The sequence below is a fragment of the Chiloscyllium plagiosum genome, unplaced genomic scaffold, assembly GCF_037043375.1.
Source record: "Chiloscyllium plagiosum isolate Xiang-an unplaced genomic scaffold, Cpla_swu_hap1 HiC_scaffold_47, whole genome shotgun sequence".
NCBI lineage: Eukaryota > Metazoa > Chordata > Chondrichthyes > Orectolobiformes > Hemiscylliidae > Chiloscyllium > Chiloscyllium plagiosum.
Window position 1 is genome coordinate 4545657 of NW_028270185.1, and position 12134 is coordinate 4557790.

At 43.7% G+C, this 12134-nt stretch overlaps 1 protein-coding gene across 2 annotated transcripts in view; it reads right to left on the reverse strand.

Annotated features, from left to right (window-relative positions):
* The window catches only part of LOC122542749 (calpain-9-like), a 58512-nt gene that overhangs the window by 23389 nt on the left and 22989 nt on the right, over window positions 1-12134 (reverse strand). The window contains exons 7-14 of one of the 2 annotated variants that reach the window (XM_087984012.1): window positions 11526-11611; window positions 9731-9802; window positions 8920-9086; window positions 7540-7712; window positions 6696-6904; window positions 1784-1823; window positions 989-1066; window positions 590-650 (exon numbers count right to left, since the gene is read on the reverse strand). In XM_087984012.1, the coding sequence (XP_087840138.1) occupies window positions 590-650; window positions 989-1066; window positions 1784-1823; window positions 6696-6904; window positions 7540-7712; window positions 8920-9086; window positions 9731-9802; window positions 11526-11611 (886 nt within the window). The remainder of the gene's footprint in view (window positions 1-589; window positions 651-988; window positions 1067-1783; window positions 1824-6695; window positions 6905-7539; window positions 7713-8919; window positions 9087-9730; window positions 9803-11525; window positions 11612-12134) is intronic. The other variant, XR_015754743.1, reaches the window with a different exon arrangement.

A 12134-nucleotide genomic window follows, 5' to 3' on the forward strand; every position in this document is an offset into this window, starting at 1 on the left:
ACAAGAGTATTGTAAAACTAAGTTTGACATTGAGCTACATAAGGAGATATTTAGGAAAGTGACAGGGGTTGGTATTAAAGACCGTCTTAAACAAAGAGAGAGGTGCAGGTATTAAGGGAGGAAATTCCTAAGCTGGTAAAGGGAGATCCAGATTTCTATGATAGTCTGTCTGAAGATGTGTTTTCTAACATCAACCTGAATTTTAAGCTTATGTTCCCCTGTTCTGAACCCGCTCTCAGAGGAAATAAACTAGGCAGAGAGAAACGGACAGCTCTTTAAAGGATCTTGAATATCTCAATTAGATTGCCTTCTAATATTCTTAGGAATTAGGTCCAGTCTATGCAAACAGACCCAGGACTTCTGTCTTGCAATGTTAGTGTCCCTACCTCCGAGCCAGGAGACATGGGTTCAAGTCTGACCTGCTCCAGGAGATGTGTAATATCGTTTCTGAACAGGTTGATTAGAAAATATCTGAGCAAATGGTCCTTGACATCTAACTCTTTCAGCGCCTCACAATCATGGTGGAATCTGGGAGGTGGACTGTCGGAATTATTTTAAAAATGCATTCTAAGAATGAGAATGTGTTTACCGGATTTCTGTAGGATTTCTATCAGTAGTTTCTGTAGCTCCAATGCTGAAATAGCTTCATCCTGCAAGAACAATCAGCTCTCAGTGGGACAAAACTGGTCAAACTAGCCCACCTCCCAGTCTCAATATTAGGAGGGAACACAAATAGCAGAATAGTGCATTTTGTTTTACTTATATCACTTCTGAAGGTGGTCAAATCAGTCTGTGCAGAGTTCTGAAGGTTTCATGAAGGTTCCATTTCCACAACTGCCCCAGCCAACCGAATGGCCTCCTTGGGAAAGAAATATGTGCGATGCCCCAACCAACTGATTAACCTGTGATCATAAGTATCCCAGAAAGAGGTCGACATCCTTGTGAGACAACACAAGGAAACTGGAGGGAGGAATAAATACAAGCTCACCGGTCCACACATCCTGTCAAACAGTTCCTTGGATTCTCCAGCAGAGGGAAGTGGGCAGGGTGCAAGGTTTGGTAGACACTGAAGATAAAACGTGTGCAAAGTCAGTAATTACAGCTCTGTACTCAAAATATGCATTTTCATCAGGTCCCATTCACTAAAAGACAGAATTTGTTTGGATTACTACCAGTTTATTGTAAGAGATCAATTAAGTCAAAGATACTGGATAAACAGTGCCTACTTATTCTACTTATAGAATCAGAGCATTTTACAGCATGAAAAGAGGCTCGTTGGCCCATCGTGTCATCAAATATCTATCAATTCTTGTCCCATTTTCCAGTACTTGGCCTGTAGCCATGTATGCTACGGCATTTCTCAGCTCTTATCTTGAACTATCTCTTGAACTATCAAGAGATGGCTGATGGTTAATAACTATCGTAACCATAGACAAGCCACAATGTGCACCTTCTGTGCTGTAAGATGCACTGCAGCAACTTGCCAAGCCTCCTTCAACAGTACTTTCCATTCCCTTTACTTGTACCACCTGGGAGGCTGAGCACAGGGAACACTATCACCTGTAAGTTCCTCTCCGAATCTAGCAGACCATCCTTCATGATCACTGGGTCAAAATTCTAAGATTCCCTCCCTAACAGCACTGTATACCTAGACCACACAGACTGCAACCGTTGAAGAAAACTGCTCACTACCACCTCTGGTAATGTTGGACAATATACACATGTACATGCAACCATGCACACAGAGACACACACACACACACAGACTCATGTCTGTACTTGCCTGAGGATTCTCCATGGGTAAGGTGTTTCTCTCTGCAGGCCTGGAAGACAGACGCATTAATTAAACTAGGTACCTGAGAATAATGTGGGCACACTTCACTTCACTGCCTATAGATCAGAGTTTCAAAGATACATGTTCCATGATACATGGCAGGTACTTTACCAAATAATTTGCCATGTTCATTATCTCTGCTTTCAATGGATTCCCACCCTGCACTGGTAACACTCTGTGTATTATCTGCCTTGATCTGTTTGAGTGAGTTAGTCATGTTGGTGTCTGGTGGCCCCATCAGCAATGAGAGGCTGCTTTAATAAATAGAGCAGGATCTGACTGATAGGGGACTGAGGAAGGACTTTATTTTTGCTAAACTAAAATCTGGTAAAGGGTTGCCCAGCATTTGGGCCTTTAATATGATTCTGCATGACCCATTAACTCAGCCTAACCATCTTCCTGACCGAATCTCCTGTGAGAGGTACAGCAATAAAAGCAAAAGAGAAAGCATCCAATGTGGCGAAGGGAAGTGGGAAATCAGAGTATTGAGAAGCTTACAAAGACTAACGGAGGGCAACAAAAAGAGAAATAAGAAGGGAGAAGATTAAATAGGAGGGTAAGATGGCCAGTAATATAAAAGAAGACTGCAGGAGTTTCTTTAGATATATAGAGGGCAAAAGTGGACACTGGGCCGCTGGAAAATGACGCTGGAGAGATAGTAATGGGAACAAGGAAATGGCTGAGGAACTAAATAATTGCTTTGCGTCAGTCTTCACAGTGAAAGACATGAGTAATATCCCAAAAATTCAAGAGAGTGAGGTGGCAGAGCTGAGTACAGTGGCCATCAACAAGGAGGTGCTAGAAAAACTTACTGGCTTGAAGGTGGATAAATCACATGGACCAGATGGACTACACCCCAGAGTTCTAAGGGAGATAGCTGAAGAGATAGCAGAGGTGTTAGTGGTGATACATAGAGCATAGAACAGTACAGCACAGTACAGGCCCTTCAGCCCTCTAAGTTGTACTGACCTATTATCCTACTCTAAGATCATACTAACCTACATACCTTTAATTTTACTATCATCCACATGCCTATCCAAGAGTTGCTTAAATGTCCCTAATGTATCTGACTCTACTACCACTGCTGGCAGTGCATTCCACGCACCCACCACTCTGAGTAAAGAACCTATCCTCTGACATCTCCCCTAAATCTCTTAAAAGTGTGTCCCCTCATGATAGCCATTTCTGCCCTGGGCAAAAGTTTCAACATCATGTACATCTCCATCAAGTCACCTCTCATCCTTCTTCACTCCAATGAGAAAAGCCCTAGCTCCCTCAACCTTTTTTTTCATAAGACATGCCCTCCAGTCCAGGCAACATCCTATTAAATCTCCTCTGCATCTCTCTGAAGCTTCCACATCTTTCCTATATTGAGGCGACCAGAATTGAACACAATATTCCAACTGTGGTCTAACCAGGGCTTTATAGAGCTGCAGCACAACCTAGCAACTGTTAAACTCAATCCCCTGTTAATGAAAGCCAACATACTATATGCCTTCTTAACAACCTTATCAACTTACAGGATCTTTCAAGAATCGCTAGAATCAGGGAGGGTCCCAGAGAACTGGAAAATCGCTAACATGGCACCCCTGTTTTAAAAGGGAGTAACACAAAAGATGGAAAATTACAGACCTATTAGCCTAACCTTGGTCATTGTTAAGATCCTGGAATCCATTGTGAAGGATGAGATCTCCAAATACTTGGAAGCATATAGTAAAATAGGGCAAAGTCAGCATGGTTTCATCAAGGGGAGGTCATACCTGACAAATTTGCGAGAATTCTTTGAGGAAATAACAAGTAGGTTAGACCAAGGAGAGTCAATGGATGTTATCTACCTGGATTTCAAGAAGGTCTTGGACAAGGTGTTGCATAGGAGGCTGTTGAGTTAGATAAGGGCCCGTGGTGTCAGAGGCAAAGTGCTAGCATGGATAGACGTTGGGCTGTCTGGCAGAAAGTAGAGTGTGGGGATAAAAAGATCCTTCTCAGGATGGCAGCTGATGACAAGTGGTGTTCAGCAAGGCTCAGTGTTGGGACCACAACTTTTTACTTTATACATTAACGATCTAGATGAAGGAACTGAGGGCACTCTGGCTACATTTGCAGATGATATAAAGATGGGTCGAGGGACAGGTAGCACTGAGGAGGCGGGGAGGTTGCAGAAGGATTTGGACACGCGAAGACAGTGGGCAGAGAAGTGGCAGATGGAGTATAACATGGGAAAGTGTGAGGTCCTGCACCTCATTCGGAAGAATAGAGGCATGGACTATTTTCTAAATGGGGAGAAAATTCACAAGTCTGAAGCACAAAGAGACTTGGGAGTTCTAGTCCAGGATTCTCTCAAAGTAAACTTGTCGGTTGAGTCAGTAGTTAAGAAGGCAAGTGCAAGGATGGCATTTAGTTTGAGAGGATTTTAATATAAAAACAGTCATGTACTTCTGAGGCTCTGTAAGGCTCTGGTCAGACCACATTTGGAGTATTATGCACAGCTTTGGACCCCATATCTCAGGAAGATGTACTGGCCCTGGAGCGTGTTCAGAGGAGGTTCACGAGAATGGTCCCAGGAATGAAAAGCTTAATGTATAAGGAATGTTTGAGGGCTCTGGGTTTAGGCTCGATGGAGTTTAGAAGGAACGGAGGAGGGGGGGGAATCTAACTGAAACACACAGGATACTGAATGGTCTGGACAGAGTGGGTGTTGGGACGATGCTTCCATTGGTAGGAGAGACGAGAACCCAAGGACATTGCCTTAGAGTAAAGGGAAGACCTTTTAGAATGGAGATAAGGAGAAACGTCTTCAGCCAGAGGGTGGGGAATCTATGGAATTCAATGCCACAGAAGGCTGTGGAAGCCGGGTCACTGAGTATATTTAAGATGGAAGTCGATAGGTTCTTGAGTATCAAGAGAAACAAGGGTTATAAGGAGAAAGTGGGAGAATGGGGTATCAGCCATGATTGAATAGCCTAACTTTATTAGATTCCCTTTAGCGTGGAAACAGGCCATTTTGGCCCAACAAGTCCACACTGACCCTCCGAAGAGTACCCCACCCAGACCTATTCCCCTGCCCTATATTTATTCCAAACTAATGCACCTAAAATTATGGACAATTTAGCATGACCAATTCACCTGACCTGCAAATCTTTGTATTGTGGGAGGAAACTGGAGGACCCGGAGGAAACCCACACAAACACGGGGAGAATGTGCAAACTGCAACAGATAGTTACCCAAGGCAGGAATCGAGCCCGGTTCCCTGGCGCAATGAGGCAACAGTGCTAACCACTGAGCCACGTGTCACCCTGTAATTTCTGCTCCTATGTCTTATGGTCTAATAAACAACATCTCAGAGGCTAAATCTCAGGTTCCTCGATGTCATGGCAGTAAAACCACCATCTCTGATCTAAACAGAAGCCAGTGTCCCAGGTTAAATCCCTGCTCAGCACTAAGTGAGTAACCAAGGGCAGCTACAAATGGCCTCAGCAGCCCTGAATTTGACTGCACGAGGAAACCAGGCAGAATTTCTTCCACAGCTCAGCTGGAGAGACACCACACAGGTATAACACACAGAGATTCACCACACTCAAACTGCTACCACTAACCATCAGAGTGAATTTGAGACTTTTAGCCGCTGGAGCACAGCTGCTCTTTTGTGATGGAGTCGATGATTACAAGAGGGGGAGGAAATTGGTGAGAGAAAGCTAGTTTTTGGACTTGGTCCCTGAAATGGCCTTTTCCCAAAATGTTAACTCAGAGACCTAGGATGTCTTGTGGTGCAGTGGTCTTTGCCTCTGGGCCAGATGCACAGGTTCAAGTCCTGCACTCAGGATCTGATGTCTATAGAAGATGTCACAGGTCAACTGTCAATCTGCAGATTCTCCCAGTGTGCTTACATAGGCAGGATGAGCTGGAGAATCTCCTACTCAGCAACTGTATACTAAAGGACTCTATATGCAGGTTCATACAGCAAGCAAACGTCATCCTCACTTCAACCGAACATCCTCCCTTGGTGAAAGAGATTGACCTCCCAAAGAAAGATGCCCCAGTCTGAAGATGTGCAGGTTAGAGTGGATTGGCCATGCTAAGTTGCTCCATAGTGTCCAGGGACATGTAAGTTAGGGTGAACTGGCCATGCTTAATTGTCCAGTGTCCAAGGATGTAGAGGTTAGGGAGAATTGGCCATATTAACTTGCCCCATAGTGTCTGGTGGGTTAACCACGAGAAATGCAAGTTTACAGAGTTAGGGTTGGGGGGTGAGTCTGGGTGGGATGTACTTTGCAGGGTCAATGTGGACTCGATGGGTCGAATGGCCTGCTTCCACACTGCAGGGATTCTATGATTCTATGAATGCCCAGTGGATGTAAAATCCAGATATCAGGCCTTTGAAACAACATAAACATATCCCATAACTTTCTCCTTTGTTATAATGTCAGTTTATAGAATCTTTCCGTGTAGAAGGGGATTATTTGGCCCATTGTTCTTAAACTGGCTCTTCAAATGAACTCCCATGTGGAGTCCCAACTACTTCATGTAAGACCGAGAAACACCAGAGTCCTACATTCCAGGCCCCACTACCTTGTGATTCTTCCTCATGCGTCCCCGTGAAAATTGCCATTTGCTGTCACATGAAGATTCATGACGGAACCTCAGACACCTGGCACCTCCGGATCCAAGGTCAGCTAACATCAATGACCACTTAACCACACTCTCCTGTTCTTTCCTTACACAGCCTGGCAAATTTCTCCTCTTTCAAGTTCATACCCAGTTCACCTTGTGAAAAATTCTGATTGAATCCAGATCACAGCACATCACTGCCTAACACAAAACGCCTCATCTATTTTAATTCTTGGATAAAGAAACTTGTGCTTACTCAGCCGTGTTACCCTTCTCAGTGAAGACTCGCAAGAGGAATTCTCCCTCTTCGTTGGGATTGGCAGTCGATGGGATGATCACGTAGTGGCCTGGTGGCAAACAGCCTCGCATTGTGACCTCAGCGCTGTTTTTGTGCTCCTTTACAGAGAGAACTGGTGGGTCTTCCTGTAAATCCTCATGAGTCAAGAAAGCTTTTGTGGGGTTTCCCTGTGAAATTGGACATATACACAGTAGGAGCTATAATTACTAATTTAAAGGAGGGAGAAAGAGAGAGAGAAAGGAGAAAGGGAGAAAGGAAAGAGAGAGAAGAAGGAGGAAGAGAGAGTGAGAGGAAGGAGAAATAGACAGAGAGAGAGAGAGAGAAAGGAGGGAGAAAGAGAGAGGAAGGAGAAAGAGAGAGAGAGAGGAAGGAGGAAGAGAGAGGGAGAGACGGGGAAGAAGAGAAAGAGAGACAGAGACAGAGGAAGGAAAATAAAAGAGGGAGGAAGGAGAAAAAGAATGAGAGGAAGGAGAGAGAGAGAGAGACAGAAGAAGGAGAAAGAGAGAGAGAGCATGGGGCAAGGAGAGAGAGGAAGAAGAGGGAGACAAATGAAGGAGAGAAAGAGAGGAAGGGGGTGACAGACAGAGGGAGAGGGACAAAGGGGAGGGAGAGATAGAGTGGGTGTGTGTGAGAGAGAAAGAGAGAGAAAGAAAGGAAGGAGAAAGGGGGTGTGGTGAGATGAGGAAAGACAGAGAGGGAGGAAGGAGAGAGAGGGAGAGAAAAAGATAGAGAGACACACAGAGAGGGAGAAAGAGCGAGGTTGATGGCAGAAAAGAATTGGGATTCCACAGAGCACCCTCACCTTAAAGATATCAAAGCCAATATACAGAAAGTTAACTCCTGTAAGCCTCATCCGGCGCCTGTGTTTCTGCATCAAGGCCACCAGGAATGTGCAGGTCACCTCAGGATCATCAGGATCATCATCTTCTTCAAAGAGGGTGAGTTTGAACTGTGGGTTCATCCAGTAGTACTTATCTGAAAGCAGTAAACCAAAAAGGAATAACACAGAATAACGTTCTGCACCACTTAGCTTGGGACTTGGGTCATCGGAAATACCTGGGCATACAAACAGCTCCCCATCCTCTCACTGTTGGGGCACAACCCTTTCTCACTAACTCAAAGGCAACTTGTTTGCCATTGGGTTAAGAGGCATTAGGATGCGCCATTCTCTGTGTTGTGATTTAATAATAATGGGCACACATCATAAAGTCAGCACTTTAAAGGGACAGCCATCAAGCAAGGTTTGACACTAAGCCACAGAAGGAGATTTTTGCCCACAGAACCAAAAGCTTGATCAATGAGGAGAGTTTAGATGAACATTATAAAAATGGAAAGGAGATGGGAAAGAAGAACTGAATTCAGGAGTTTAAACCCTGGACAGCTGGATGCAGGGGGCATCCAATTTTGGACCGAAGGAAATTAGGAATCTGCAAGAGGCCAGAATTTGGAAAATTGTATTGAGACTGGAGGATTGTAGGATTGGAGAAAGTTTCAGAGTAAGAGAGGTCACAGGGAAATTTGAACACAGGATGAGAGTTTAAATATGGATTTGATAGCCAAAGGAGATCTGTGTGGGTGTGACTCGGTGTGAGTTAGGATAGAAGCAGCCAAGTTTCAGATGAGTGCAAGATCAGAGAGGGTGGAAAAACACACATGTTCGGGTGCCCCTTTGAGTCAAATATTCTGAAATGTTCACTCAACGTATGGAGAGAAGTATCTGGACAAACGCTTTGCAGAACTTCATCAAAGTTCCTCAGACAGCACCTTCCAAGGACAAGGGCAGCAGTTATGAACACCACCACCTTCAAGCTTCATAGTTTCATAGAAATAGAAGCAGAAATTCTCCTCCAAGCCACTCACCATCCTGACATGGAAATATATCGCCATTCCTTCAGTGTCACTGGGTCAAAATTCTGGAATTCCCTCCCTCAGGGGCATTGTGAGTCAACCCACAGCAAGTGGACTGTGAGGGTTCAAGGCAGCTCACCACCACCGTCTCAAGAGGCAACTAGGGACGAGCAATAAATGCTGGCCAGCCAGCGACACCCACATCCCACAAATGAATGAATACAAATACAGCAAGCATCCTTATAACTGCACCAGAGAACGAGGCACTGAGCAGACACATTGGAATGGAGTGTGGAGGGAGGGAAGCGGTTGCTGCAGATCAGTTGTGTCCTACCTTTGTAATACAAGTTGCCTCCAGCTGAGAAACCCCGAATCCAGCGCCCCTCATACACCATCTGCACCCAGGGTTTCAGCTTCCCATCCGGGTTGGACAGCTGGGACAGACTCAAGTGACAAATCTCCACATTCCCAAAGTTCTTCTTGAAGTCCTCAATGGACATCCTGATTCAAGCAAGGAAAATAATCGGACTAGTGAGCAAATAGCACAGAAACAACAGCTTGCATCTACACAGTCATGAATGTTGGTGTCAGCGGTGGTTCAATGGGTCAGCAAGCTTTGGATCCAGATCCCATTCCAAAATCTTAAACCTTCAGCTGGAGAAATACTCCCTGTCTAATTCGGAGGGAACACAGCACTTCTGCCCCTCTACAACAGCTATGTAGCACCTTTAATGCAATAAAATGATCCATGGCAGAGTGGAGTCTTACAAGATAAAATCATCAGCAATCTATATGAGGCAATGTTGGGCAGATGACCAAAAACTTAGTTTTAAGGAGGGTCTTTAAAGGAGAAGGGGAGAGAGAGATACAGAGAAAGAGACTGAAAGAGTGCAACAGAAAGAGATGGAAAGGATTAGAGAAGGGATTCCATAGCTTAGTCTTTAGGTAACCAAAAGCATGGTCACAAGAATGAGACATTAATCCCAAGGCCCCATCTGCTCTTTCACCAAGATGGAGGGAGGCAGTTTGAGGCTGTGAGGGCATTTGAGGTTAAAGGTGATGACTTTGTCCCAGTGGGAAGTTGGAGTCAGTATAAGTCAGTGACTAATGGAGAGTCTGAAATGTACAATCGATCAATCACTTACCAGAACTCTCCATCTTCCAGGTGTACCATCTGCCTACAGTTTGTGTCAGTGACTTGGCTCCACTCTGCAGACCTGCAAAAATAAAAGACAGTTGTATTAACATCGCACTCAAGATATGTCCCTGAGTACAATGGCACTGAACTAGGCATGTCATTAGTATGGAACATTCCAGAATGCCAATAAGTGTTGTCCAGTGACTTGCAATATAACAAGTAACAGCAGTGTTGATAGAGAGACAAGATGATGTTCCCCAACATCCTCAAGACATTCTCCTCCCAGCAACAGTCATAGTTATACAGCACAGAAAACAGACCTTTGGTCCAACCTGTACATGCCGATCATACTCTCAAACTAAACTAGTCCCACCTGCCTGCTCCTGGCCCATATCCCTCCAAACTTTCTTATTCACATACTTATCCCAATGGCCTTTAAACATTGTAACTGTACCCACATCCACCACTTCCTCTGGAAGTTCATTCCACACATGAACCGTTCTGTGTAAAAACCATCCATGCCTTCTCTTTCTCCTCTCACCATAAAAATATGGCCCTAAGTCTTGGAATCCCCCACCTTAGGGAAAAGACACCTGCCATTTCCTAATGCCCTCCATGATTTTATAAATGTCTGTAAGGTCATCTCTCAACCTCCCATGTTCCACTGTAAAAAGTCCCAGCCTCTCCCCATAAGTCAAACCCTCCATTCCTGGCAACATCCTGTTATTACCTTCCTTGGATTTTGGACAGATGTGCTTGCAGTTAAAAGACATATTTTATAAAGTGGAACGTATTGACAAGTTTCACAGGAGTTAATCAAGGCAAATCATTTGACACTGAGCCAGATATGAAAATATTAGGAAATACCTCAAGGTGGATTTTAAGGAGGATCTTAAAGGAAGAGAAAGAGAGACTAGGGCCCAGACAGTTACCATGGCACAGCAATGGAAATCTGGGGTGCTCAAGGGGTCGGAATTAGAGAAATGGCAGAGATTTCAGAGTGTTGTAGTGAAGGTTAAAGCGATAATGGAAGGCATGGCTGTGTTCTCAGCAATGACAAGATTTCCACAGAGGGTATGGAGTCTCAAATAAGTGAATTGCCCCTCTCTCAAATCCAGCAACTTATGTCACACTGACTCATTATAAAGCCAAACTAAAACATGGCTGGCATACTGAATTAAGCCTCTCCAACTGGATGTTCCGTTGACACATTAAAAGGCAAACTCTAGGCGCAGGTTCTACCTGCATTCATTTTGACTGTCCTTTGCAGGATATTGCATACGAAGAATGTTTCACCTGTAACAATAACTCAGTGTTCAATTCAAACAAACCACAATCAGATCACTCTGTGAGAGAGTTCTGTCTTGCAATACACACATCAATGACCCTCCAACTACAAAAGACCATAAGACGTGGGAGCAGATGTAGGCCTTTCAGCCCATCAAGTTCTCTCCATAATTCAATGAGATCACGGCTCAACTCTGCTTTCCTGCCTTATCCCCATAACCCTGGATTCTGTTACTGATTAAAAATCAGTACAGCTCTGCCTTTGAAAAATTTTAACAAGCCAGCCTTGATAGCCCTTGCAGTAAAGAATTCCACTGATTCATCAGCCTTGCAGACCAGAAATTTATTCTTTTTGCTGCTTTAAGTGTGTGACCTATTTGTTGGCTTTTAAAGGTTTCCACTAAACTTTGCCAATTATTATCAAATTAAAAGAAAAAGCACGAGGTATTATGATATTTGAAGATTAAAACTGACATCTAAATGGCCCAGAAATGGCCCCAGACCCTTGTCCTTACCCATCACTCCAAGCCCCGTTCCACTCGACTCTTCCCCATGGATTGCGAACTCGCACCAACTCTATTCTATTGGTCTTCACCTGAACCTGTGAAAAAAGGAAAGGACGAGCAATGATTGAGTCAGGAAATACCTAATAACACCAACGGGCAGCAAAGTTATTAAGAACTGATAAAATGCAACAGTCAGAGAAGAATCACTGAGTGCAGTTACTAGAAACAAAAACATTAACATTTATGAAGCAGTTCAATGCCTTGGAGAGAGTGCAGAGGAAATTTATCAGAACAGTACTAGAAATTAAAAATTACAGCTGATGTGGAGAGACTGAAAAAGCTGGGACTGTTCTTTTCTAAATGTATATATTTATTGAAAAGAATTTTCACTCTTTTCCAAAAAAAAGCAAAGGTTGTAAAAGTACAAAAGTACAGAAAATTAGAAATAATATCGGACTATTTATATTATAGTAATGTTAACAATAAACTGCCCAGTATTCTTCAAGATACAGTCATCTCGTACTTACATTTTTTTAATAAATATATTTATTGAAAAGCTTTTTTTAAACCTTTTACAAAACATTTATATATAAAGCAAAAAAAACCCGTCAAAACTGA